Source organism: Phyllostomus discolor, chromosome 1, assembly GCF_004126475.2.
Source record: "Phyllostomus discolor isolate MPI-MPIP mPhyDis1 chromosome 1, mPhyDis1.pri.v3, whole genome shotgun sequence".
Lineage (NCBI taxonomy): Eukaryota > Metazoa > Chordata > Mammalia > Chiroptera > Phyllostomidae > Phyllostomus > Phyllostomus discolor.
In genome coordinates, this window is record NC_040903.2 from 30,426,958 (window position 1) to 30,452,642 (window position 25,685).

At 41.4% G+C, this 25,685-nt stretch overlaps 1 protein-coding gene across 1 annotated transcript in view; it reads left to right on the top strand.

Annotated features, from left to right (window-relative positions):
* The window catches only part of CWH43 (cell wall biogenesis 43 C-terminal homolog), a 39,868-nt gene extending 15,186 nt beyond the window's left edge, over positions 1 to 24,682 (top strand). The window contains exons 7-16 of the mRNA XM_036020379.1: positions 580 to 837; positions 3,133 to 3,258; positions 5,430 to 5,509; positions 7,792 to 7,906; positions 8,867 to 9,002; positions 10,691 to 10,840; positions 15,600 to 15,744; positions 19,975 to 20,036; positions 20,826 to 20,981; positions 24,555 to 24,682. Of these exons, the coding sequence (XP_035876272.1) occupies positions 580 to 837; positions 3,133 to 3,258; positions 5,430 to 5,509; positions 7,792 to 7,906; positions 8,867 to 9,002; positions 10,691 to 10,840; positions 15,600 to 15,744; positions 19,975 to 20,036; positions 20,826 to 20,981; positions 24,555 to 24,633 (1,307 nt within the window). The 3' untranslated portion in view covers positions 24,634 to 24,682. The remainder of the gene's footprint in view (positions 1 to 579; positions 838 to 3,132; positions 3,259 to 5,429; positions 5,510 to 7,791; positions 7,907 to 8,866; positions 9,003 to 10,690; positions 10,841 to 15,599; positions 15,745 to 19,974; positions 20,037 to 20,825; positions 20,982 to 24,554) is intronic.
* Positions 24,683 to 25,685: the final 1,003 nt, after the last annotated feature.

Genomic DNA, 25,685 nt, shown 5'->3' on the forward strand with positions numbered 1-25,685 from the left:
AGCAGGGTGTCTGCAATACCGTCTCAGTCACCTTGAGGGCCCCCGAGGTCAGGAAAGTCAGTTTACTTAATGTAGAACAAAGGACAGGATTTAAATGGATGGAAATGCCTTGAGGAGGGTCCTTAACAAAAACATTCTAGAAACCACACCGACTCTACATGTTTTCTAATGTCCTGGGTCTGGCTAGTTAAATAGCCCTGTTTTGGGTATTACAGGTAAGTTCACTTTGTTCAGTTTGTATTGCTCTTAGGATCTAAAATAATCTAAAAGTGCCTTCTCCTCTCCACCCACTATTCCTGAAGAAATATCACTGGACTGAGTGTCGCTAGACCCACATGCCATCAGCAGCTGTGCAAGTCACCAGCTACGTGACATCTAGCAAGTCACATTAACCTCCTAGACTGCATTTTCTCCTTAGTGTGAGGATTGGACCAGCATGCCCCTGAGGTCCCCTCTGGCTCTAAATGGCTATTCATTAGTCATCCTATAAGCTTATTATCCCTCCCCCGCTTTTTTGAGAAAATGGAAGAGACTGTTACTGCTATTCCCATCTGATTCTTTTTCTTCTCCCAAACACAGGAGCGGCTTCGGCTGCGGGACTTCTTTACTTGCCCACGTGGGCAGCCGCTGTTTCTGGCTGTGTCCTCGCCCTCTTCACGGCGTCCATGTGGCCTCAAGTGCTCGGACACCTTATCAGCTGCAGCTCGAGCCCTGGGAAAAGCATGACCATTGCTATGGTGTTTTATCTGCTAGACATATTTTTCTGTGCATGGTGCACCGCGTTTAAATTCGTCCCAGGAGGTGTCTACGCCAGAGAAAGATCTGACATGCTTTTGGGTGAGTGCATTTGAAAGGTTTGGATTCAAGTAATAACTACTGGGAAATGTCCTTCGAGACTGGGATTTAGTACTTTACATGCCAAATGGAAATAAAGAGGATGATCTGGCATTTCTTATTTAATGAGAAATGAAGTCTATGGATTTGGAAAAAAAAAAACTGGAAGAATGTCTAAGTTACTACTTAAAAATGGATTTCTTCGTGCGTCTGAATTTCAGTGCCATGTATTAGTAAAAGTCCTTTTAAGTAAGTTAGGGGTGGGAAACAAGTTTCACTCATAATAAAGTATAAGAGAGGTCCTCTGTGACACTTGTGCTATGTGCTGTGTAGGGAAAGGGTACGTGATACGATGCTCACATCGCTGCTCCAGTGGTGGGCTTGCAATATATACTGGAACTGTGATTTGTTTGGTTCTCCTGAATTTTATCTATGATTTTTATGTACTATATTTTTACCTATTAAATATATTTTTGCTAATATGAATCTTAGTGCAAATGACAAATTCCCAAATTATAGAATAAACACATTTTTTCATTTCAGTGGTTATGAACTTATGTACCAGAATTCAAGTTTTATAAACTTACCTTGGTTTTTAAACTTACTTGGTTTTTAAAACTTGTAAACTTGGTTTCAAAAATTGTCTGCTGACAATAATGAAATGACTCACGTATAGTATACAAATCAAATGTTGCTTATCATTTTAGTTCAAGTAAACCATGTCAGATGCTTCCACTTTTAAAAGCGAGGAGCCAAAGCACGTTAGTAGGGGGTTCAATTCTTGTTGGTTCATGCATTCATTTTTCCATTTGTTCATTTACTCATTAAAAAATATTGTCGCACACCTCCTGTGTTCCAGGCAAAGTGCCAGGTGCTAGAGATTTAAGAGACATAGTATCCTGGCCCATCTGAAGCCTCAGTGCGGTGGGGGAAACACCATGCATAAAATTAGACAAATACCTGTGGAATTACAGGTGCAGGGAGTGTGCACCCAACTCTAGGCTTCCAGCTGGGAGTCTTTGCAACTCTGCTCCCCACCCCGGCTCCGGTGCCCTTGGTGTAGATTCAGCTACTCTGTACATTTTCACTAAGCTTTTCTGTTCCACCAGCTAGACTTCTGTCAGGACACGCTGATTTGGAAGACATATTTTTAAATGACAGGAAATATTTGACATGACTTTTGAGAATTTGATATTTTTGGCAAATCCCAAGCTCTCATCCAAGTAGAGAAACCCATCGCTGCATTTCCTCTGCGATAATCTTGGCTTTGCGAACTTGGTATTTCTTCTGGTTTCTTTCAGGTGTGTGTGCTCTGTCCCGCTCTGTCTTCCTGTCCAATGCCATGCTTTTTCCTTACTCCGGCTTGCTTAGGGGTCTGCCATGTGGAGAAAATGAATGAAAGTAAGAGCCATTCTAAACGTTTATTTCTTTAGAGTGTCATGAATGATGTGCTTTGAGTGCCTTCTCAACTGATTTTTCTTTCTTTAGTAAGAGAGGCATTATATTCGTAGGCACACAAAATCAAGAAGTGTTGGTCATGTTCACAGTGGCTTTAATACAATGGAAAAGAATCTGCATTAAATAAAAAACTACTTATAAATTTATTATCTGGGGTTTTCCTGCTATTTCCTGGAAATTACACATACATATTTTTTTTGGCTAACCTCCACCTAGAATTAACCGTTACTTGACACTTCCTAATTCGTGTGTACCAAATACCTGTTCAGTCATACCTATTTCCATGCTTATTAGATCCAGTCTTACAATGAAATGCATCTCCTAACTGAGCTCAACTTTACTGACTCAGCCCGTGGGCACGGGGAGTGTCCTGGCATGCACCTCTGTGCGGAGCCTGTGCCCAGAATACCCACGTCCCCGGCCAGCATTATTGCCACAAAGGCTGCCACACTGGGAACCTACACAACCTCTTTTGTGTGCCTCATCTTGGCCCACGTGGAATCCGTGGAGTGGAGGAGATTAGGTGCCTAAGGTTCTCTTCTCGTGAGCTCCACCCTCCTTTGTCTTATCAGCAGCGATGCACGCTCTCAGTGACCTAACAAGGAAACACTCATAAAATTGAAAAAAATTCATCGGTTCTACCTTGCTGATTGCTTATTACCACCCCAATGACCAGAAGTACACTAGTAGAGTGTCTGCTTAGGTATTGAGGTAAATTCACTTAACTGAATTTTCCGGGTGTTCCCATTTCATTGAAACGTTGGCTCCTGGAATTTATCATTGGAAAGATTTTTGGGCTAAATGTAATATAGATTATTGTATTTTTTTCTCTTTTAATAGGGACAGTGATGGTAATTCTTGGACTGAATATGCTGTTCGGCCCTAAGAAAAGTCTTGACGTTTTTCTTCAAACAAAAAACAGCCCTAAAGTGCTTTTCAGGAAGAGTAAAGAGTACATGAAACTTTGTAAGTAGAATTTTCCTTTCTTTTTTTAAAAGCAGCTTTTAAAATTATAAATCTTCAAACACATATGAAATTAAGAGTATAATGAACTCTTCACCCAGTTCCATCAATTATTAACTATTTTCCAATGTTATTAACAGCTATCTTCCCTGCTTTTTTTTTTTGGTGAAATACTTTATTTTTATTTTAAAAAATATTTTTAAATTTATTTATTTTTAGAGAGAGGGGAAGGAAGAGAGAAAGAGAGGGAGAAAAACATTTATGTGTTAGAGAAACATAGATTGGTTGCCTCTTGAACGCTCCCAAATTGGGACCCGGCCTGCAGCCCAGGCATGTGCCCTGACTGGGAATCGAACCTGCGATGCTTTGGTTCCCAGCCCACGCTCAATCCACTGAGCTATGCCAGCCAGGGCAAAAACTGTAATTCTTTAGTTGATTCACCAAATTCAGGTATTTGGAACAGTTTACTTGCAAAGTTGTTCAGACGGTTTTATATGATTTTAAAATATATACTGTATTTTTTAGAGCCATTTTGGGTTCATAGCAAAATTGAGCAGGAAGTACAGAGGTTTTCCGTACACCCTCTGACCTTACACACACAGCCCTCTCCCCCTGCCCCCTCCTCCGCTATCAATACCCCCCACTGGAGTGACACATTTACTACTCCTGATGACTATACATGGATGCATCACTATCACCCAGTGTCCACAGTTTGCATTAGGGCTCACTCTTGGGTTGCAGATTCTTTGGGTTTGGACAAATGCCTAGTGACATGCATCCACCATCATAGTCTCACACAGAGTAGTTTGCTATCTAAACATTCCTCGCTCTCCACCTATTTGTCCTTCCCTCCCTCCTCCCAACTCCTTGCAACCACTCTCTCCATTGTTTTGCCTGTTCTAGAATGCCAGTCTTTGACTTTTAACTTCAGAGTTTAATCTCTTTTAATCGCAATTTCTTATGTATTATAATTTATTGCTATCATTTTCCTTTTCCTTTTCTTTTTCTACTTTCTCTAGGTATATATTTTTCTTATTTATCTTCTTGCTTTCTTTTGAACTGATTGGGTTTTTCATTCGTCCCCCACCTCCCCACTTCTCTTTCTAGTTTGGAAATTATACCTTCAATTTCTCTTCTTTTAGTAGTTGCTTCTCTGGCCCCGCCCCCAGCACTTAAAAGATACTCCTCTGTAATCTGGCTTTTATTTTTGCTGATGAGGAATCAGTTGTCATAATTTTTGCTCCTTTGAAGATAATCTGTCTTTTCTCTCTGGCAGCTATTATGATTCTGCTTGGTGTTCCGCAGTTCCACTGCGATATATCTAGATGTAGATTCTTCTCCCCCCACCCCACCCACCCCTCATCTTACTTGGGAGTCTTCGGGGCTTTCTGAATCCAAGGGTCATGTCTTTTATCAATTCTGGAAAATTCTCAGCATTATTTCTGCAAGTACTGCCTCTCTCTCATTCTTCCTCTTGTTTCTAATCCTGACATTTGTGCTCTTCTTTCCTTTTTGACTCTAATTAGACATGTGTTGGACCTTATTATTCTCTTCCCCGTATTTCTTAACCTCTTTCATATTCCTTACTTTTGTTTTTAAGTTATCCCTTGCACTAAATCTGTACTCAGCTTCATCTAATCTGCTGTTTGTCTTGTCCATGGAGTTTCTACTTTCAATTATAGTCATTATTTAATTTTATTTTTGCAAGTCTATTGTTTTCTTGACAACTTTTCCCGATCATTGATTTAGTTTTGTGTTCCTCAGTCATACTTTGAATGCCCTGTTTATTTTTCTAAACATGTTAAGCATCTATTTTATATTTTGATTCTCCAAGTTCAATATCTGAAGTATTTGTGGGCTTGATTCTTCAGGGTGTTTTTTCCTGCTGCTGGTTCCTGCTCATGGAGAGTTGTTGTTTTATGTATTATTTTCTGTATCTATTTATGATTTATTTTTACTTTAAGCTCATAGTCATTGGCATATTTTAGGGCAGATTCTTTGAAACCTGGTTTTAAAGTATGGGTTAAATATGCATGTCATACATGAAAAGTAACCCAGGGATTACACATTTCCCCTTTGCACAAAATTCTTGATTAATAGGTTCAATAATTTCATGAAAATTATTTTAAGCAAACTTAATTTCTTTTAAACAAGTATCTTTCCTTCCTGTTTAGTTTTGTGGCTGCTTGTTGGTATTGGGCTATTAGGATTAGGACTACGGCATAAAACCTATGAGAGCAAATTGGGCAAAGGGGTAAGTAATTAAAAACCTTAATATAGATTTATATGATATATATGCATACACATACAATATATATGCTTCACCATTGTGATTGAACTCTAGACCTGGATGTAATGAATTTAGGGCCCTATGTCTCTCCTTAGCCCTTAGGTCAGAGGCTGATGATAACATAGTAGAATAATTTTATGAAGTTGGGTTGGTTCTTGGGTCAGTATAGACACATGTAATAGAAACAAACTGCTCATGATTTTATTATATGAAGTTATTTTTGTCACCCCATGAGTTAACACATCTAAACTATGAAATAAAGCACTATTTTATAATGGGCTTCTTTTACTGCCTGGTAGATATTATTAAGGGCAATGATGTGAGTTTCTTTGGCTTAAGAAAAAACTTATAGATTATTCTTAATTTTGAAGATTTAAGGTAACTTGTGTATTGATGAGTTGTGGAAGTTTTCTTGTCTTGTTCTTTTCCCTCTTGCTTGCGCTCTACAATTTCATGCGTTTTATTTTTCTCTCGCTCTGATAGAAAGGTGGGCAAGAGAAAGTAAGTCCTTGCCATATCATGCTTTCTATCTGCTCTGATAAAATGGTTGATGTGTTCTGTAATGTAAGATAGTGTTAGTTTTGGACAGAATAGAATTTGCAGGTTACCTTCGGATTTTAGCAATCTGCATTGCCAGGCACATTTTTCACATTAGATATAAAGCTGCACTGAAGACAGGGGCTGTGCTTCTCTTGTTGACCTTGGCATTCCTAGGAGTGCTTGGTGCACTCTCAGAACTCAGTCACCATTGCTTAATTAAGTAAACAACACATCACATGATCTCTTTCTTTTTTCCTTTATTTATTAGTCATTATTACTGCAAATAATGCCAGTCAGAAGAGGATATATAATGTCAGGGATTCTTTTCAAAAAGAGTCATTTCAGTTGGATTTACTATCTGGTCTTTTGTTCATTCATCTGACGAATCTTTACTGAATGTCTCTTTTGTTCCTGGTGCTGGAGGTTTAGAAGTAAGCATGTTGGACAGGATGCCTGCTCTCACAGAGTTTACACTCTAGTAGGGGAGAAAGACAGTATTCAGAGGAACAAATGAGGAATCAAGGATAACTTCTGGGTTTGTTTTTTGGCTTGGGCAACTGGGTGGAGGGAGGTAGCATTTACGGAGATTGGAAGAACGAGGGAATACCAGGTTTTGGAGTGATAAAACGCAGAGGTAATTATATAGTGGTATGAAGAGGGATAGATAAACGTGCCTCTTAAAATCTCTGTTGATGGTTCCATTCTCTTCACATGACATTCACTGAATAATCTGTCTTGTGTAAAGATGAAATGCCCCACTCACGGGTGGTGGCACATTGAACTGTTCGTGTTGAGTACCAGCCTTCCTATGCCTAGAGACTGCTACTTACTCCTCTTCCACTTGGAGCTCACATGGTCCACTGGAGCTGGTTTTCAGTTGTGGTGATGGATGTGTTCTAATCCAGCCATACTCTCGCACAGGGTCCCTGTTGCAGATCAGGAGGTATTAGTCTGAGATGGGTGGTTAGGGTTGGGCAGTATAGTCTCTGCGTCTATGGACCCAAAAGAGGAACTCTCAGAGGGGCTCTGCTCCTGAAGCTTGGCCTTGCCGGGACAATAGGGGAGTAACACCATCTGTAACTTGGTTAGAATCAGCACGCCACTTTACAGATATGTTAAAGGGCCCTACCTGTCCCTCTGTGAGCTCACTCTCCTCCGGTGCAAGGGAAATTTCTCTCCTGAATATGGTGCTTATCTTTTTTCATGCATTTCTTTACATTGTTATGATAGATGATATATCCCTAGAGAATGCTGTTTTTTCCATGTTTTTCATTTCATCTAAATGACATTTGACATATATATTTTGCAAATCACTTTTTTCTTAAAATCTTTGTGAGATTCATCCATATGGAAATATGTAGCTTCAACTCACTTACTAACATTGGGTAGTCTTCCATTATGTGCATGTGATGCAATTTATTTATTCCTTTTCCTATTGAAACCACAGCCAGGCTGTTTCTAAATCTTTGCTGTTATAAACAATGTTTATTGCAAGTGCTCATTTTCCAAACCTTCCTGCTAACTTCTAAGCTTAAGCTAGAAATTCACAGATTATGAGAATACCATATAGCAAATATCTCCTTATTTTATGACTTAAATATGAGCAAATGCCTAAGAAAAACCCCTTTACTGCATTAGAGAGAGGTGGAGAAAGCCGGGTCATTGGGCCTGCCATTGTTCACAGTCACCCTAAATCACCGTTAAAGCTTCCTCAGGCACCAGTCACGGAGGTCTCGGCTGCCATCTGGCCTTTCCGGTTTGGCTACGACAACGAAGGATGGTCCAGTCTAGAAAGATCGGCTCAACTGCTTAATCAAACAGGTAAGTCTTACTGGAATTAGTTTTAGGTTTTGAGAAACTGCTGTCGTTATCTTTATTTTGAGCATGATCCTAAATAACAGAAGGAGGGATGATGGGTTATAAACTAATCTCTTCAAAAGGCTGAGAGCAATTAGTTCAGTTGATTCTGAACGAAGTCTCATACTGGGTGTCTACAGGGGATTCTTGTCATGCCTTTGCTCTTAGAGATGCCCCTGCTGGTGGCTCCTGTCACTTGGGGACTCACTCTGGGGACCAGGAAACTGTTGTATTAAAAGGCAGCATGGGTCAGGGTGATACTCTTTGTGAAGCAAATTGTTTGCAAGAGCCTAAAGGGCAATTTTTAAGTTTCTGTGCTGGGGGTTGGGGTGGAGGGGGTAGCTCATCTTTGTATGAGCATCCTTGAAAATGTGTGGGCGTTTGGTTCTTAGGTCAACTGCATGGAGGGTGGAGCAAGATATGTGAAGGGCTGAACTGTTCTGGTTATTCTAATGATAAGCATGTCTCCTGGGAAAGTGCTGAGGGTCCTTTAGTTCTGATCACAGGCCTCCAAGGCACATGTGGCCAGGGTCTGGGGAAACCCATACACACTTCGGTGCCAACACCATGGAGCTGTTTGCCCAGGAATAAAGCCCTATTGTGCACCACTCTCTCGTTCCTGAACATAAATTGGGAAATTAAGAAAGGCATTACGCTCATTTGAAATTTGGGAAATGATTTGAAAATTTAGAAAATTTATGTTTTTATCCTTTCTCACATTTGCTTATGGCACCCCATGTATTAATTACATTCTAAATATGGGGATATTCCCTCGTAGCTCAAATTTGGTCTACTTCACTTCATGTCTCATTAGGAATTTGGTTTTGATTTATGCCTGAAGGCAAAGGATTCAAGAACAAAGTTTTACTAACGGCTTTTGCCTTGCTGTGGTTAATCACTCTGTGCATTCTTTTTTCTGAACAGGTGCAGATTTCATAACAATTTTGGAGAGTGATGCTTCTAAGCCCTTTATTGGGAACAATGACTTAACCATGTGGTTAGGAGAGAAGTTGGGTTTCTACACTGATTTTGGTCCAAGCACAAGAGATCACACTTGGGGGTAAGTGTGCCTTGGGCACTAATCCTGAGCATATGGGACATTGAGATTGGCATACCTTAGACCTAGGGCTGTGGCTCATTGATCTTCTCGGGGAATGAGGAGGTGCTGTCTATGTGCATGTTCCATCATTGTTTCAATGGTCTCTCTGTTACTGGGTATTTTCAATTCACCATTCATTATAAACCACTCAGCACAGGAGCTGAGGTGACAACAGTCAACATATCTGACCTAGGCATGGTCCTCGTGGAGCATACATTCTGGTGTGAAGAGACAGAAAATAAACATGCACACCAAGAAATAAGATAATTTGCAATAGTGACCACACATTATGTAGAAGGGGAAACAAGCTATCGAGAGACAAAGTGGCTGAGTGGGCAGGGGCAGTGGGGATACTCTTGCAGGTAGAATGGTCAGGAAGGTGCTCTAAACCGCATGATGGGAAGAACCCAGGGTGCAGATGTGGGGAGAGCTAAGGGAATCACTGGGGTGAAGATCTGAGGCAGGACCCAGCTTGGGGTGCCTGAAGCATAGGGGATGAGGGGGACTGAGAAAAATTGAGATCAAGGGTGGGCACCTGATCTTAAAGGGCCCATCATCCATGCTTAGGACTTGATTTAATTCAGTTGTAATGGGAAGCCACTGGAGGTTTAAACAAGAAAGCAAACTGATATGATTTATATTTTAAAAGCTCATGCAAACTGTTCTTGGAAGGACAGAGTGTCAGGGGCACCAGCAGGGACATGGAGACCAGTGAGGATGTAGATGTAGTTGCAGGGTGGAGATGACAGGGAGAGCTGTGGGGATGGAGAGAAGGGGGCACATTCAGGAACTGTTTGGGGGCACAGCCGAGAGGACTTACTGAAGGTTTGGGTGTCAGGGGCCCAGAAGTGAAAAGTCAAGGGCAACGCGTAGGTCTTTGACCCGATCACCTGATAGGAGATGATGCCATTGAATGGCATTGGTATGACCCAGAGAGTAGCAGGATTGTGCCGAGTTTGAGATGCCCCTGGACAGACAAGTGACATCCGGTAAGCATCTGTGCATAGCCTGGAGCGCTGAGTAGGGCAGGACGGGCTGGACGTGTGGATTCAGTTATCATCAGTGGAGACAGCCCCGGTGGACTGAGGGACTCCCTAAGGACCTGGGGAGACCATGCACGTGAAGCCAGGCAAGAGGAGCCTGCTGCGGTCCAGCTCTGCTCATCCTCTCCCTAGTTCTGTGACTTACACTAAAGCAGAGCATACTTTCACATCTTTATTGGAAGGGCTTTAATTTCTAATTTTGTAAATCATTACTTTGTGTCCTGCTGGCAAGATTGTACATTTCCAAATGTGTTGATGGATATTAGAATTGTTTGTGCAAATATGCTGCCAGAGTAACAATGCAAGTAAAATGGATTTTGTGTATTATTAATTCTTCCCTTTATGTGTCTCCATAGAACTCGCTAAAACAGAGTTGATAAAACTCTGTTTTATCAGAGTTTATTAGTGACACAGTGAGAAATGCTAAATAGCAGAGATACAATGAACCAATAAGCAGATTGCCACATAAGTCTCTGCCACATTACTGCCCTAAGTGCCCCTCAGTGGGACTTGAAGTGCAACACGCCCCCTTTGACCACATTTCCTTAGTCCTGTCTGCAGGGTGTGGTTGAACCAACGATGATGTTTCTTTTCATTCACCTACAGAATTATGGTTTTGTCAAGATACCCTATTGTGAAATCGGAGCACCACCTTCTCCCGTCACCAGAGGGCGAGATTGCACCAGCCATAACCCTGACCGTGAACATCTCGGACAAACTGGTGGATTTTGTTGTGACACACTTTGGGAATCACGAGTGGGTTCTTTGGTCTGTCTAATGCCAAGAAACATTATTAGCACATTACTTTGTCTTCTATGCAATGACCTATCTTACTTTCTTCTTTTTTTTCCTCCCCCCAAATTTACCCTGTGTGATTGCTTTTAAAAATCAAGCATAGAAACAGTTGTGATGCAGGTAGTAGTACTTAGTGGTGGCACAAGGCTGCAATGATGGCTGTGTTAGCCAGCAGTTACTGAGCAGGCATTGGGCTGAGTGCTTTAATGGATTTAATCCTCGTTCTGTATGAAGTAAACACCATCGTAGCCCCATGTTATAGATAAACAGGGTAGGTTGAGGGAGGTTATATGACTTGTCCCACCAAGGTCGTGTGTCTAAGAGTTAGGCAGGCCAGCTCAGGTCCTGCGAGTACTTGGAACTGCAGGGTAAACCGGGCTGCAGTAAAAGGAAATCCCCTTTTCTCACAGGGCGACTGCAGTGGGAAGCACTGTTAGGACCTGAGAGCACTAAATGATACTCCTTCTTCCCTAGTGTTTTCACAATCCAGAGGAATCTGGCCAGGAGATCGAAATATCACCTTTAATTTTGATAAGCCTATTTGGGCAACATGATGGAGAGGCATCCGTTTGGACCCAGAAACACATCTCGCAGCAACACCTGAAACCGGCTCCCCCAGCAGCAGGCCTCTCTGGGGGGGCGGGGGCTGCCTACCAAGCTGGGCGGAGCCAATGAACCAGAAAACACCCTGTTTGCCAACTAGCAGTTTTCAAGAAGAGAGAGAGGAAGATTCCAGACAAGTCTACCCAGTTAATTCTTCTAAACTTCATTAATTATAGAAGTCCTCCCCAAAAGAAAAGAATGGAGGGAGAGAGAGGCTGGAGATGGTTGTCTAAGAAAGTCCCTCTACAAGGAGACATGAGGAGTGGGGAATGAGATTTATCCCCCAAAATAACACTCACACCTAGTGGCTCAGTACTGAGTAAATCACGAATAATGCCAAGAATATGTTGTAAGAGCAAAGACAAAGGTATATAACTGATGCTCTACCGCAGTAAACACTCTGTGCTAATAATAATAAACACCGATGTAAAGTGCTAGGTGCTACGAAGTAAGGCATACAGGTTCAGTTCACATTCACAACACGAGGCCACAGAGCTTTAAAGTGACATATGGAACGTTGGAAAAACAATGGCGTCGTATGGAGTTTTGCCTAAACGAGACTAATGGGCCTGCTACCCTTATTTTCCCGGTTGCCTCACTTTTTCTCACAGTGTTGTGGGGATCTGCGAAAGCACGCTTGCGTCTTTCCTGAAACAAGTCAGAGCATGAGTAATATAAACAAATCTTAAGATCTACTCACTAATCAGACTCTTGCTTGCCTTTGTAGAAATAAGGAGGGTGTTTGGAAGATGGATGCTATAGATGGTCCATATCTCTTTAAAAAGCTGTTTGAAGAAAAATCTTCTGTTTCTCCCAGTAATTTTCACGTAGCAACTACAGGCCTTCAGAAACCATTCCACTGACCTTAAGTGGCACTGGAATTGGGTTTATCTTTTTTTTTTAAGCCACTTTGTGTTTAAAAAAAAAGACTGCAAGGTTTTAACCTAAGAAACAATTAAACCTGCTCCTTCCCCACTGCCTTTTTTTTTTTTTGCTTTTCTCCCCACCCACCACAGGCCGCTGTCCCCTTCAACTCCCTCCAAGAACCTCTGTGATATGAAGACTGGAGTTGAAAGGGAAGACAAGACAGAAAGACAGCGCTCAGACTGGGTTGGAAGAACAGCCTTGTCTGACTGTCTCTCAGCCACACCCCTACAGCTCTCTGAATGACACCACAGCCTTTACTTGCTGTCTTACTCGATTTAACAATAATGACCACAGCAGCAGTAACAATAATAGCTAACCTTTATTGAGGAGCTGTAACTCCAGGGAGGCTGTGTAGTTTAATGGTCAAGGGCATGGAATTCCAGAACCTAAAATCAATCTGGTTTGAACCCCAATTAGTGGTATATCCTTCACCAAGTCATTCACTAGCTTTCCCATCTGTAAGTCAGGGGCAGTCATCCTGCCTGTTTCACAGGGTTCTTGTGAGAATGAAATGAGATATATTATCTCATGCAAAGTACATGGATACAGTAAGTACTCGATTAACGCTGGCCATTATTATTAAACCAAGTCAGGCAACTCTAGAGGTAAAGGACACGGGGCAGCTTAAACAACAATTCATTTATCAAACAGAAATCAAGCACCTGCCGTGTCTGAAGCTCAATGCTTGGTGCAGCCTCTGTCCTTCAAGCCCAGCCCTCATGTCCCTCCGCAGAAGCCCTGCCCAGGGACACTGTGGCCTCCCGCCAAGGCACGGGAGGAAGTTCGTGCTTCAGATAATTTGTGAAGCCATCGTGACATGTGCTTGCCCGTCTTTGTTTTCTGCAGTACTAAATACAGGACTCTCACGGTACATAAATATTTAGAGATTTCATTTTCTATCTAGTGATTATGACATATAAACATGAACTCATATTAGAAATGAAATACAGAATGCTTGTGCATATTATTAGCTGATCAAGAAGATTTTAGGAATTACTGACTATGCAAATATCTCCTTACAACCAATAAGTAGGAAATAGCAGCATTTCTTAGAAGCCTTTTAAGTACACGCCGTTTTTTGATTCAATTTTAGGTCATTAAGCCACCAGTTGATTTTTCCATTGTTTTTTCCTTTCATTTATAACATGAATAAATGTACAAAAAGGAAACAGCACAGAACCTGTAGTCCGAAGACTGTTCTAGTTTGGGTTCCTGTGTGACATAACCTTAGTGAGTTTCAGGTCACTTGTCACTGAAAATTGGATAAAATTTTTTTTCCAAAAAAAAAGTAAAACCAGATTCGTAGATTATTTTCCAACAATATATTTCTAAAATATATGTGTACAAAAATGCTGTCTGTGCCCCAGTGACTTCAGAATGTTCTACACCTGGATTCGATCCTGGTGCCATGTGTCAGGAGGAACGGAATTCACTGTCGACTTAATGGTTTATTTACCAATATGTGAGAAGGGTCAATGGAACAGGTCAGAGATGCTAAAGTACCAAGGCACTAGCAACAGTGGGGAATCATGTGTGTTCTCCATGTTCTCAGAGTGGGAGCTGGAACCAGGGGCCGCTGGGCATGAAGAGTGCAGCTACTGCTGCCAGAAGGACTGGGAAGAAATACCATGGCTTCTCTCTCCTTTTGCCTTTTCACCTCCTGCTGGTGCCCCCCACTGGGGAAACAGAAGTGGAAACCAGCAGACAGGGAGCCCAGGAGATGAAATGTGCAGGCGTCAGCCTCCCAGGGCATGGAGAAGGGCCGAGAATGGATCTGGGCAGGGGAGATGGAAAATAGCCATAGATGTGTTCCTTAGCATCCTTTAAAAATAGAGCTAACGCCTGCTTCTCAGTTATTATGAGAATTCAGTATCAAAGATGTTAGACAAATGGTCATTCTCTTTACTCTTTCATTTCTTGAGACATCTTTTAATAGTACTCAGCTGTCTACACATACTTGTCTAAGCTTAGTCCCATCTTCAGCTCCTACCTTAACGAGGTATCTCCTGTCTTCTTGGTCCTCGGTGATCCCCCTCTATCTTCCTTCATCACTGCTTTTTACTTAATCATATATTAAGCTCTCTTTCTCTGTAAATGTCTGTGTTGTTCTAGTGCCTATTTGCTCCTGGATCCATTCCTGGCTTACCTCCCTCTCAGCTACGCATTGTAGGGAACCGCATATGCTGTCTGTTGCCTTCTGGCTGCCGTGTAGCCAATGGGCGGCACTCTGAAGGCTGGAGGGAGGGTGGGGGTGGGGAGCAGAGCAGCCAGGGTATTTCTCATCCTCCCCTTGTGCTTGCTCTGGTTTTCTGGCAGCGAGTGAGCGTCCTCTGGGGCCCTAGCTCCTCCTTAGAGGACCCCAGGTCCTTCTGGGCAACCTCCTCTGTAGCACCAGCCTGGGCAGGCGGCCGGATGCTGGCCTCCTTCTGTCTTCCCCCTGGCTCTGAAGGTGGTACTGGTTTCTCTTTGTTGCCTCACTGTCTGCTCTTTGACTTTCCATCACCTAGGTAACCAGTTCCCTATGTTAAATTTACTTTATCTGAAACACCTAGAGTGGTTTCAGATTTCCTGGTTGGAAATTCCAATATGATGTCCCCATTTCCGCCCAAATAGATTGTAAACCACCCCGAAGCTTGATATCCTTGCTTATTTATCTCAGTTATGCACCAACAGTGCTCTGCACAATGGATGTGTCGTGTTTAGCCACTTCTAGGCACTGTTCAGTTGAGGGAGCCAAGTAGGTTATATACATCTGGCGTGTTCTGTGAATGTTAGGGTTCTCCCTCTTACCAGGGCTGCTGCTGCTTTAAAAAAGTTTTTTGACTACCAGTCTCTAGCTGTAATACTGATGACCAGGTCTCAGATGATTATGGACATAATTTCTTCTGATGAAAAAAAAATACTGAAAAAGTACTGCTGTTTTGGGAATAGATATTTAAATCGACTAGACTCCAAATGATTGGCGGGGAAAGATCATGTTATTCTTAGTCAAAGGTTTGCCAGCCTACTCATCTGCAGCAATGTATCTCAGTCTGGTTCCTCTCCAGAACACTAAGACATTTGCCCAAGTAGGAATTACTCTGGGTTTGAGCTCAACTTGAAGAAATGTTTATGGGAACATAGGTGCCTAAGATTTATTAAAAATTGTTTTGCAAATAGAAAAAAAATTACATTTTTTGTGCTTTTTCAGAGATGACCTCGACAGGAAACTTCAGGCTATTGCTGTTTCAAAATTACTGAGAAGTAGCTCTGATCAGGTGGTATTTCTGGGATATATCACTTCAGCGCCTGGTTCTAGAGATTATCGACAGCTCATCGAACATGGCAATGTGAAGGTAACACAATCTGAATAGGATTTGGTTTACCGTATTTTGCTGTGTATAACGTGTTCCTGTTTTGCCCAAATTTTTGAGGGAAAAATAAGGATGCGCATTATACATGGGTGTAATGATTACACACCATGGGTATAATAATGGTTATGATAATCTTGTGTGTAATGCACACAAAAATGTGGGGGTGCATTACACATAGCAAAATATGGTATTGAGTAATATGTTTGTGCTTCATGTAAAAATAAACTGACTCAACAATTTAATGTGTATCCTAATTATCTACTGCTGCACAGAAAACCACCTGAAAGTGTGCTGGCTTCAAACAGCAGCGATCATCTGTGGGCTCGTGAACCTGCAGTCTGGGCAGGGCTCAGAGGGTAGCTCATCTCTGCTCTACACAGCTGGGGGCTCGGCTGGGGCCTGGGGGATTCACACTGCAGATGGATTACAAGCAGCGAGTCGGTGCTGGTCCAGTTGACTAGAAGCTCAACTGGGACTTTGGGTGTGTGGGTCCCGGTTCCCCTCCATGGGGTACTTGGGTTTCCTCCGTACTCAATGGCTGGGTTCCAAGAATAAGTCTCCCAGGAGAACCAGGAAGAACCTTGGTAATCGTTGAAACCATTGCTACAGAAGTACTGCCTTATATGAGCTAGCCTTAGAAGTCACATAGTGTGACTTCTGCCATTGTCACAGCATGCTCACATTCAAGTGGAAGACACATAATCCCCTTTGAGGAGTATCGACATCACATTATAATAATACTGTATTGGAAAGTGAGTTATTGTAGACATATTTCAAAAATACAGTCTGCCCCATCGTGAAAGTCAATTATGATGCTGAGAGTAAAAATAAGATGAAATTGCATACAGAGCTGCTGGCCAATCAGCCAGACAGGGCCTCACTAAGTGACACTAAATTAGTCCTTGCTGTTCAGGTCTTAAGCACTTGGGTTTGGCAGTGTACCCAGATACAATCATGCCTTGGGGGACTGACACACAAACCGATCCTGGGGACTGATATGCACACTGCCATGCTAACTGCATTCATTTATAATGAGCAACGTAATTGTTATGCGTAGGTAAGCCTTATGTAGATGTCTCAGCCCCTTACATTTTGTTTTTAACTTCATGACTTGAGATAATATCTGCAGAGAGAAAAGCTTATCCATCTTACCAGGTGCTTGAAAAGACAGGTGAGGGAGAGGATGGCATGATGAGGGTTTCTCTATGTGACAGAAAACACAATGTGGCTTAAATAAAAGAGAAGTGTGTTTCCTTCTTTTTTTGGCTATGTAGCATTTCTTTATGTGAAAGTCTGGGTAGGTGAGTCAGCACTAGTACAGCACAGTGGTGTCAGGAATGTGCTCCTTTTATCTCGGGGGCCCCACTTTACGAAGCCTCCATACTCAGTTTGCCCCTTGATCCAAGATGGCAGCACCCGTGTTCTGGTCAGTGAGATGGAGGGAAAGGGGTCAAGAAGGTGTCAAGAGCATAGGCAAGTTATCTCTATTGGGGAATTCCACACAAGTGACCTGGGAACACTTGTACTTATATTTCATTGGCTGGAATTTAGTTTATGGCCACATCTTGATATACACTCGCGGGGGTGTCCAACCTGTGGCCCGCAGAACACATGCAGCCCAGGATGGCTATGAATCCAGCCCAACACAAAATTGTAAATTTACTTAAAGCATTATGAGATATTTTTTGGGGATTATGTGTCGCAGTGTACTTAATGTGTGGCCCAAGACAACTTTTCTTCATCCAGTGTGGCCCAGAGATGCCAGAAGGTTGGACACCCCTGATACAGGAAGTTGGGATGTGCAATATTTAATCCTGATACACACATATACCCAGCTAAAAATACTGCTCTTTTGGAAGAACAGCAAGGCAAGTTATCTCTATTGGGGAAATGAGTTAATTTCTGGCATAGTGGATAAGGCAGAAAGTGGAATCAAGATGGACTCCTGATTTTGGCTTCAATCAGAGGGTTTATAGAGAATAATAAGAAAGTGGAGTTTTGCAAAGAAGATGACAAGTTCAGCTTTAGGCTGAATTGAGGCACCTGTGGTACGTCAATGGAGCTGCCCAGTAGGCCACTGGATATAGGGATGTGAAATTGAGAAGGACACTCGGGACTAGAGATGTAGATGAAAGAGTCACCGCCCTTTTGGTAATTGTTGGAACCCTGGAAGTGGATGATATTGCTTATGGAATTAGCGAAGTGCAAAAGGAAGGCCAAGGCCAACCCCTGATTCAACATGGCTATCGCATGATAGGTGAGGGAAGAGGAGGGAGACTATCTCAGAAAAGAGATAAAGGAGAGTAAAGGCCGTACCACTTAGTTATCCCCGAGTAACAAACCACCTCTCACCTAGTGGCTTCAAACAACAGTGGTGTAATAGTCTTATAACTTTGTGAGTTGACTTGGTGGTTTTGTTTTGTTTTGTTTTTCTGAATTTGCTCCTGTGGTTGGCTGGTGGCTGGGCCGTGTGGCCTGGCCAGGGTTCTAAGACTGGCCGCCCCTGGGGCCCTGCAGCTGACTGTTGGAGGGGCCTGTCTCTCCTCTGGTCTCTAATCACTTATTAGCCTGCCTAGCTGGTGCTGCATTTACCAGCTGTGTGTGACCTGGGGCGAGTTGCTTAACCTCCCTGGGCCTCAGTGTCTGTGTCTATAAAGTGGCGGTAGCAATATTTATTGTATCATAGGGTTGTGATGATGAAGTTTCTTTAAAGCCCTCAGTTTCATATGTGGGAGGCACGTGGTGAGTGGTAGCCACATATATGTATTATGTGTCTAGCTGTATGTAGAAAATCAAATAAGATAAAAGTGTAAGTACACAGCCTATGAAGCGCAAAAGAATGTTAGAAAATGTGGTATTTGGCAAGTCTAAGAACAAATTGCATCCTAATAAGGGAAGAAATTGTGTGTGTGTATGTGTGTAAGGCATATAGGTAACGTTAGGGAAGAGGAATTTTGATTTTTATTTAATTCTCCTTGGTTTCCACTATTAATGATCAGAAGCTATGTCAAGATTGGCAGTGGATTCTTACACAGCTTTTTTTCTATCAGCAAGTTTATTAATGCAGAGAGCTTTGGTCATAAATGCTTGGATGAATGGATTTTTCTCTTTAAGAAATGAGTATTTAAATTCTGCAGTTTTTAGACTTGATAGCATCTTTTTAAAACCTAATAAAATAAAATGATAGTTAAGCATATTCACAGTTTATTATTCCCAGTATATACAGCTGAATGAATAAATTTTTATCTCTTCCCAAGGCAAACCAGCATAGTCCTTTTTAACTTATTTGCTTTTTTAATCACTAAAATTTTTGCTTAAAATTTATAACTTTCATGTATACTAAAGGCATATATATATGTATGTGGTATAAAATAGTAAAGATTAACAAGCATCCATATGTCCACCACCAAGCTTATTAAAAAAATTAAGACATAGACAATAAATTGTGGTGTATTCTTTTAATGATTTAAAAATGTTTTAAATTAAATTTTAACAGTAAAATTGAGAAATGATAAAAAGCATATTTTTTATTTATAGTATTTTTATAAAGAAGAAAATAGACATTTCTTCAGTATAAGAGCTACATATTTAGAGTTTTCCCAACACAGTATAAAAAATGTGTATGTTCTGCTTCTCTGATGAAGAATAACCCTGGTCTCGAGCTTTCAACATCCAAAAGACTCATGATTGCTCCCAAAATGTGTTTATTTCTAGTGATTCAATTTAAAAAACACAGATTGAGTGCCTGCCAAAATGCCAGGTTTGTTGCTAAGTACCAGACAGCCAAACTGATTAAGAGTTCCTCTGCTCAGGAGAGGGTGGGTAGGGGGAGACATAGAAACCAGTACCATACAGAACAGTATAGCTGGTGTGTATACTGGATGACCGATGAAGATTCTGTAAATTCTGCTTGCTATGAGCAACTTGGAAAGCTGCACGGAGCCAGGAACTGGACTGTGATTGCTGATTTCCCAGGCTCTCTCTCTAGACCACGTTCATCTTGTTCTCCCAGTATCTAGGACCGGTGCAGAGCAGGTGCTCCAGAAATATCTGTGGAATGAATAATTTGGCCCTTGCAGGATCAGGAGGAGCCAGGCAGAGAAAACAGCATGCACAAAGGCATATTTCGTTACTGCCGCTCACACGTTCTCTTGGCAGTTCCGGCGGGAGCCCTGTTTCAACGCCGTAAACATTCTCTTCTCTGCTCGTTAGGATATTGACAGCACGGATGAAGACAGGTGGTGTGAATACATTATGTACCGAGGGCTGATCAGGTGAGCATAGGTGTTTGATTTTTTTAAAAAAATATCTATTATTACTGGGATTTTGGGGGGGATCTCTCCTGGATAGAAAAACTTTTTGGAAGCAGTTAATTAATTTCATTACTTTTTATAAACATTGGTTCAGTTAGTTGGGCAATTTAAACTTTTTTTCCAAATCACAGCCTGATGATTTATGAAGAATAAATGGCTAAGCAAATGAAGCTTAATTATAGAAAGAGGAGACTACATAAGCTAGTAAGTATAAGTGTGGAGCTGTCAGCACATGTGAGGAATGGCACCATTCTGGGCTGTGGGGAATGGTGGAAACAGAATAAGAAAGCCCTGGGCTTGAATTTCAGCTTTGCCAACTTCCAATCATGTAATCTTGGGTAAAGGAGCTAACTTGATAGAGCTGCCACTATGTGGTGCTTAGGTCTCTAGGTAAGTTATATCTTTAAAAAAAAACATCATGCCATGTCAAAAAATGAAGGTTTTCTATATATTCCAAAATATACTTTAGGAGAGGCAATCAGTATAGACAGAATGTTCATTAGTGTAAAAAGTAGAGTAAGGTTGCCAACTCTGTTTAGTTAATTAAATCTATATGCGTGTTCTTTATTCATTTATAAAAGTAATATGTTGATAAATATTTAGAGTAACAAATCAAGATAATTCTAGTGATACACAGGGTAGTGTTAGAAATGGGAAACTGGCTTAGTAATGAAGGTATCATCGACTAGGTCTCACCAAATTTCTGTATGAAGATAGCATCTTCACAGACCATCTCTATTTCCACCACAGATTGGGTTATGCAAGAATCTCCCACGCTGGACTGAGTGACTCTGAAATTCAGATGGCCAAATTTAGGATCCCTGATGACCCTGTTGATTACAGAGACAACCAGAAAGTGGTTACAAACCACAGGGAAGTGCCCCCCAAAATTCATTTCAATCCCCGGTGAGTGAGTTCCTTCATGTTGTAGCCTACAGTTAGGAGACACAGCATCCCTTCCAGGGGCCTAAATGTTACCCCACAATAAGCTACCAATTATACTTGGTTCTAGAGGTTCGTTCAGGTAAGGGAGCTCATGGTGAAGATGATAAAATCTGGCTTTGGGTTCAAGTTATGGCCCCTGCCTTCCGGGATAGAGAAATGTGTTGTGGTCCGAACTTCAGGTACAAAAGATCACGCAGGCATCATCATCCCTATCACTGTCATTAACACCGTAACAATAGCTGACACTGGACTGTTCCTGTGGCCCAGACCCCGAGCTAAGTGCTCTGCATGTTATCTTGATTGCCGTATTTTGCCATGTATAATGCACACTTTTTTTTTGCCCACATTTTTTGAGGGAAAATAAGGATGCACATTATACATGGGTATTACCTGAAATACCTTGTATCTTTTGTTGTGTTTTGTAGTTATTTGTTATATAAAATTTCTTGTACCATAGTATGTTCAAAAATACATGCCAGAATTCCTTTATAATAAAAAAAGCAAGTATCTAAATATAAATAAATAATTGAATTAAAAAACTAAAATGAAAGGTTTTTCCCCTGAAAGTTTGGACCAAAAACATGGATGCACATTATACGTGGCAAAATACGGTAACCCCCACAGAGTGGGTACTTTTGTTATCCCCATTTTATAGGTGAGGAAGCTCGGGCAGAGGAATGGAATGGGAAGTAACTTCACCAGGGTTACATGGCAGAGTCCGGAGGTGTGGAGGGAGCCTACCAGTGTTGTTGGGTTGCTGTGACTCTCAGCGCGGGCTGCAGAGTAGACTCTCCTGGAGAGCTTTTAAAAACTGCCACTGCCAAGGTCCCCCCACTGCCCACCACCCCCAGACCAGTTCATCAGGACTTCTCAGTGGTCTGGGCTTTGGATTTTAAAACATCTTTCCAGGTTATTCTAACGTGCAGATAGGACTGAGACTATGGAGAGTGGATCATTCATTTCCATTGCAGACCTTCTGTCACGTGAAGTATGTTTAGTTCTAAAAAAAGGTTATCTGAGAAATCTAATTGCAATGAAAGACATGATTTGGAGTGTCCTCCCACAACTGAATAATGAGAGCAAACATTTGCAATAAAACCAAACCCAGAGCATGTCATGTACATTATTATTACTTGACATTTCTACTAGTTTTACCAACTGATAGCTATAGAAACTTCTCAGACCTCATTTTGTTTGGGCGGGGGGAGAAAGGACATTTATTTACTCTCTTTTTCTTCCTTGTCTCTCCTTCCAACAAGAAAAAACTGGACCAAAGTGTAGACAGTGCATGTAAGGAGAGCTATAACCGAGCCTTGATTTGCTTCCCTGACTGTACTTGGTATTTCCCTCTGTGCGTGTCACGTAGTGAAGAGCATGGGCTCTGGAGCCAGGCTGCACAGCTCAGATCCTCAGTCTTGCCACTGGGCAGCTGTGTAACTGTGGGCAGGCTGCTTAACTCCTTCAAGCCTCAAGTCTGTCATCTGCAAATTGGGGGAGACGGCAGTACCTACCTCCAAGGTTATCTGAGGTTTGAATGGCACGTGTTTCAGAACAGTTCATGACGAATGCTCCACAGGCAACAGCTGCAACAGCAGCAGTAGTATTTGCTGTATTGACAGCAAAAGTCAAGGCATAGGGAGTTTCTCTCCTCTTGCTGATTGAGATGGCTTCTAAAGTGAAAGTTAGAAGATCGGAGAAGAAAGAGGTATTCCTGTTTCCTTACCTTTCACACCAGGAGTGTGGAGAAGTTCAAATGAGATATTTTTGGTTAATCCCAACTGCAGAGTGATCCAAACCACCTGTAAAGGGAGTTAAGCCTCACTTAGTTTAATTATGAAAATAATAAGCATAACTAGAAGCCCCACCTTAATTAAAAATTTCTTATAAAAATTATATACATGGGATAACTTACAAAATAGAAATAATCAAAGAATACTAAATTCACCCCACATCCCATTCTTTAATTCAACAAAATATTCCGTGAGTACCATGATGCCAGCACCCACCAGGCCCTGGGCCAGATGCTGAGGGCCGAGTGGTGCATCAGGCTGAGTCTTTGCTCGACAAAGTGCGTGTCCTGGTGGGGAGATAAGCAATCTAAAGGTTATCACTGGTAAAATTTTTGGAGGTATTTTTGTTACTTATATGCATATATACCTATGTATCACACAATTATCCCAACTTTGTAAATATAGGAAACATACATATGTATGTGCATGGATAGGTATATTAATTCTATTTATTAACCTATTTTTAAAAATATTTTATTTATTTATTTTTAGAGAGAGGTAAAGGAAGGAGAAAGAGAGGGAGAGGAACATTCACCAGAGAAACATTGATCAGTTGCCTCTGACATGCCCCCAGCTAGGGACCTGGCCTACAACCCAGGCATGTGCCCTGACTGGGAATCAAACCTGCAGCCTCCTGATTCACAGGCTGGTGCTCAATCCACAATGAGCCATGTGAGCCAGGGCCACCTATTTTTTCATCTAAATAATACATTACAAGCTTCCTTCCATAATAAAGTATTCCTCTCAAAAAATATATATATATTTTAAGATTTTATTTTTTTTATTTTTAAAGAGGGAAGGGAGGGAGATAGAGAGAGAAACATCAATGTGTGGTTGCTGGGGGTTATGGCCTGCAACCCAGCCATGTACCCTGGCTGGGAATCGAACCTGCGACATTTTGGTTCACAGCCCGCACTCAATCCACTGAGCTACGCCAGCCAGGGTCAAAATATTTTTTAATGATTGCATGATATTCCACTGTATGGATGTACCAAACTTTAGGTAATCAGCTTAGTTATTTTTGCCTATTTATTGTTTTATTAACATAAGAAGTCTTCCAGGGACTTGTTATATCTTTGGGGATATCCTTGATTACTTCCTTAGGACTCAGTTCTAGACATGAAACAGCGGGGTCAAAGGTGTTTAATATTTCTTATTATTGTTTTGAGATGACAATGTAAACAGATCTCCTAGCCCCTGCATTATGGAGGTTATATGCTGATGAAGAAAAGGAAGTCAAAGGCCTCATTTTCTCAGGTGTTAGCTTCCTTTCCAGTGCCTTGTGCATTTCATCATACCAACTACAGCTGTGCAGTTAATTACTTTCCATCGGTAAATGGGCTGCAGCACTTGTGCCAGAACAGATTTCAAACGTGCGTGATTGTAACATGAATAACATGTCAGATTTCATGATCCCTTCACCTGTAAAATGGATGTTATTGAAGCTGGGGACTAGAGAGAAATCCAGCTTTATTTTTCACTAATGTTATCAGTCAATACTTTTTGAACAGTTTTATTTTTGGAAGGATCCATAACCATGGAAAGAAGACTGTGAAGGTTGAAATATTAGTCTACCATATGCATATACATGAACCTTTTTATTTCTTTACTCGCTGTTTTACATATTGATCACGTCTCTCCTGGTTTATGATGGATAAATGAAACCACAATAGGTTATGGTTGAGAATTTACATAAGAGCATACCTTTCTGAATGATTTTTACATGTCAATTACTTTTTTTTAGATTTGGATCCTACAAAGAAGGACACAATTATGAGAACAACCATCATTTTCATATGAGTACACCAAAATACTTTTTATGAACTATTTAACACACCAATTCATTGAGCAAGTCTAAGGAAAACAAAAGTATGTAAGATAAAAAGAAAAGAATGAATGAAAGTGGGAAACTACACCTAAGAACCTCAACTTTGAAAATGTATGGTATCTATGCAGTGGGAAATCCTATCAATTTATAAAAAATATTGCTTAATAAAAGCATTTCTCCAAATTGTTTTCTTAAACTTTTGATAAAAAAACAGAATGTGGGGTTGTATAAGAAAGTTTTACTATTAGAGATAAAATCCTTGCAAAGTCTTACCTTTGTAATGCTTTAAAATAAGCAATTGACTTATTGAGGAGCTGGAGGAACTACTTACAAAAGTCAATCAGTGTTTAGTCTTTCTTGGGACAGAGCACGGAGAAGTGTTTCAACAGTAAGTGCAATTGTTGGAAGAATAATATGCACATGTAGCTGTTGCTGACTCTGCGGTAGCAGATGCCTCTTCCCATCCTGCTCTGACCTGTGATAGCATCATCTGTCTTTCCTCCCGTGCTTACACCACCCCAGGGCCATACCTGACACATCGTGGTGATGTCTCCAAACAGTCAGGTCACCAGCTGTCAGGCAGCACACCTCGACACGCAGAGGGGTCCCACGGAGTGAGTTTTCTTCCCTAGAATTAAGCAGGTAGGTGATGGGAGAATTCAGCCCACGAGCACCGTCTGCAGAGGAGCAGTGGTTTGAATGCTCTCCAGGAAAGCACAGAACTCCTTAGAACTGTGATGGGCTCTCGTGCATGTTGTTTCTTCTTTGGGGGGCAGAGATATAAATTACGAGGGAGAGAATTTCCAAAGGGTTTCTGTCACAATCTAAGGTTGTTCCTTGGATCAATTTAATAAACATGTCATGCTGAGCACACAGCCATATGTAAAACATCATGTCCCAGTGGTGGTTTTAAAGATTTTATTTATTTATTTTTAGAAAGAAGGGAAGGGAGGGATAAAGAGAGGGAGAGAAACATGGATGTGTGAGAGATACATTGATCAGCTGCCTCTCGCACGCCCCCAAGTGGGGACCTGGCCCCCCCAGGCA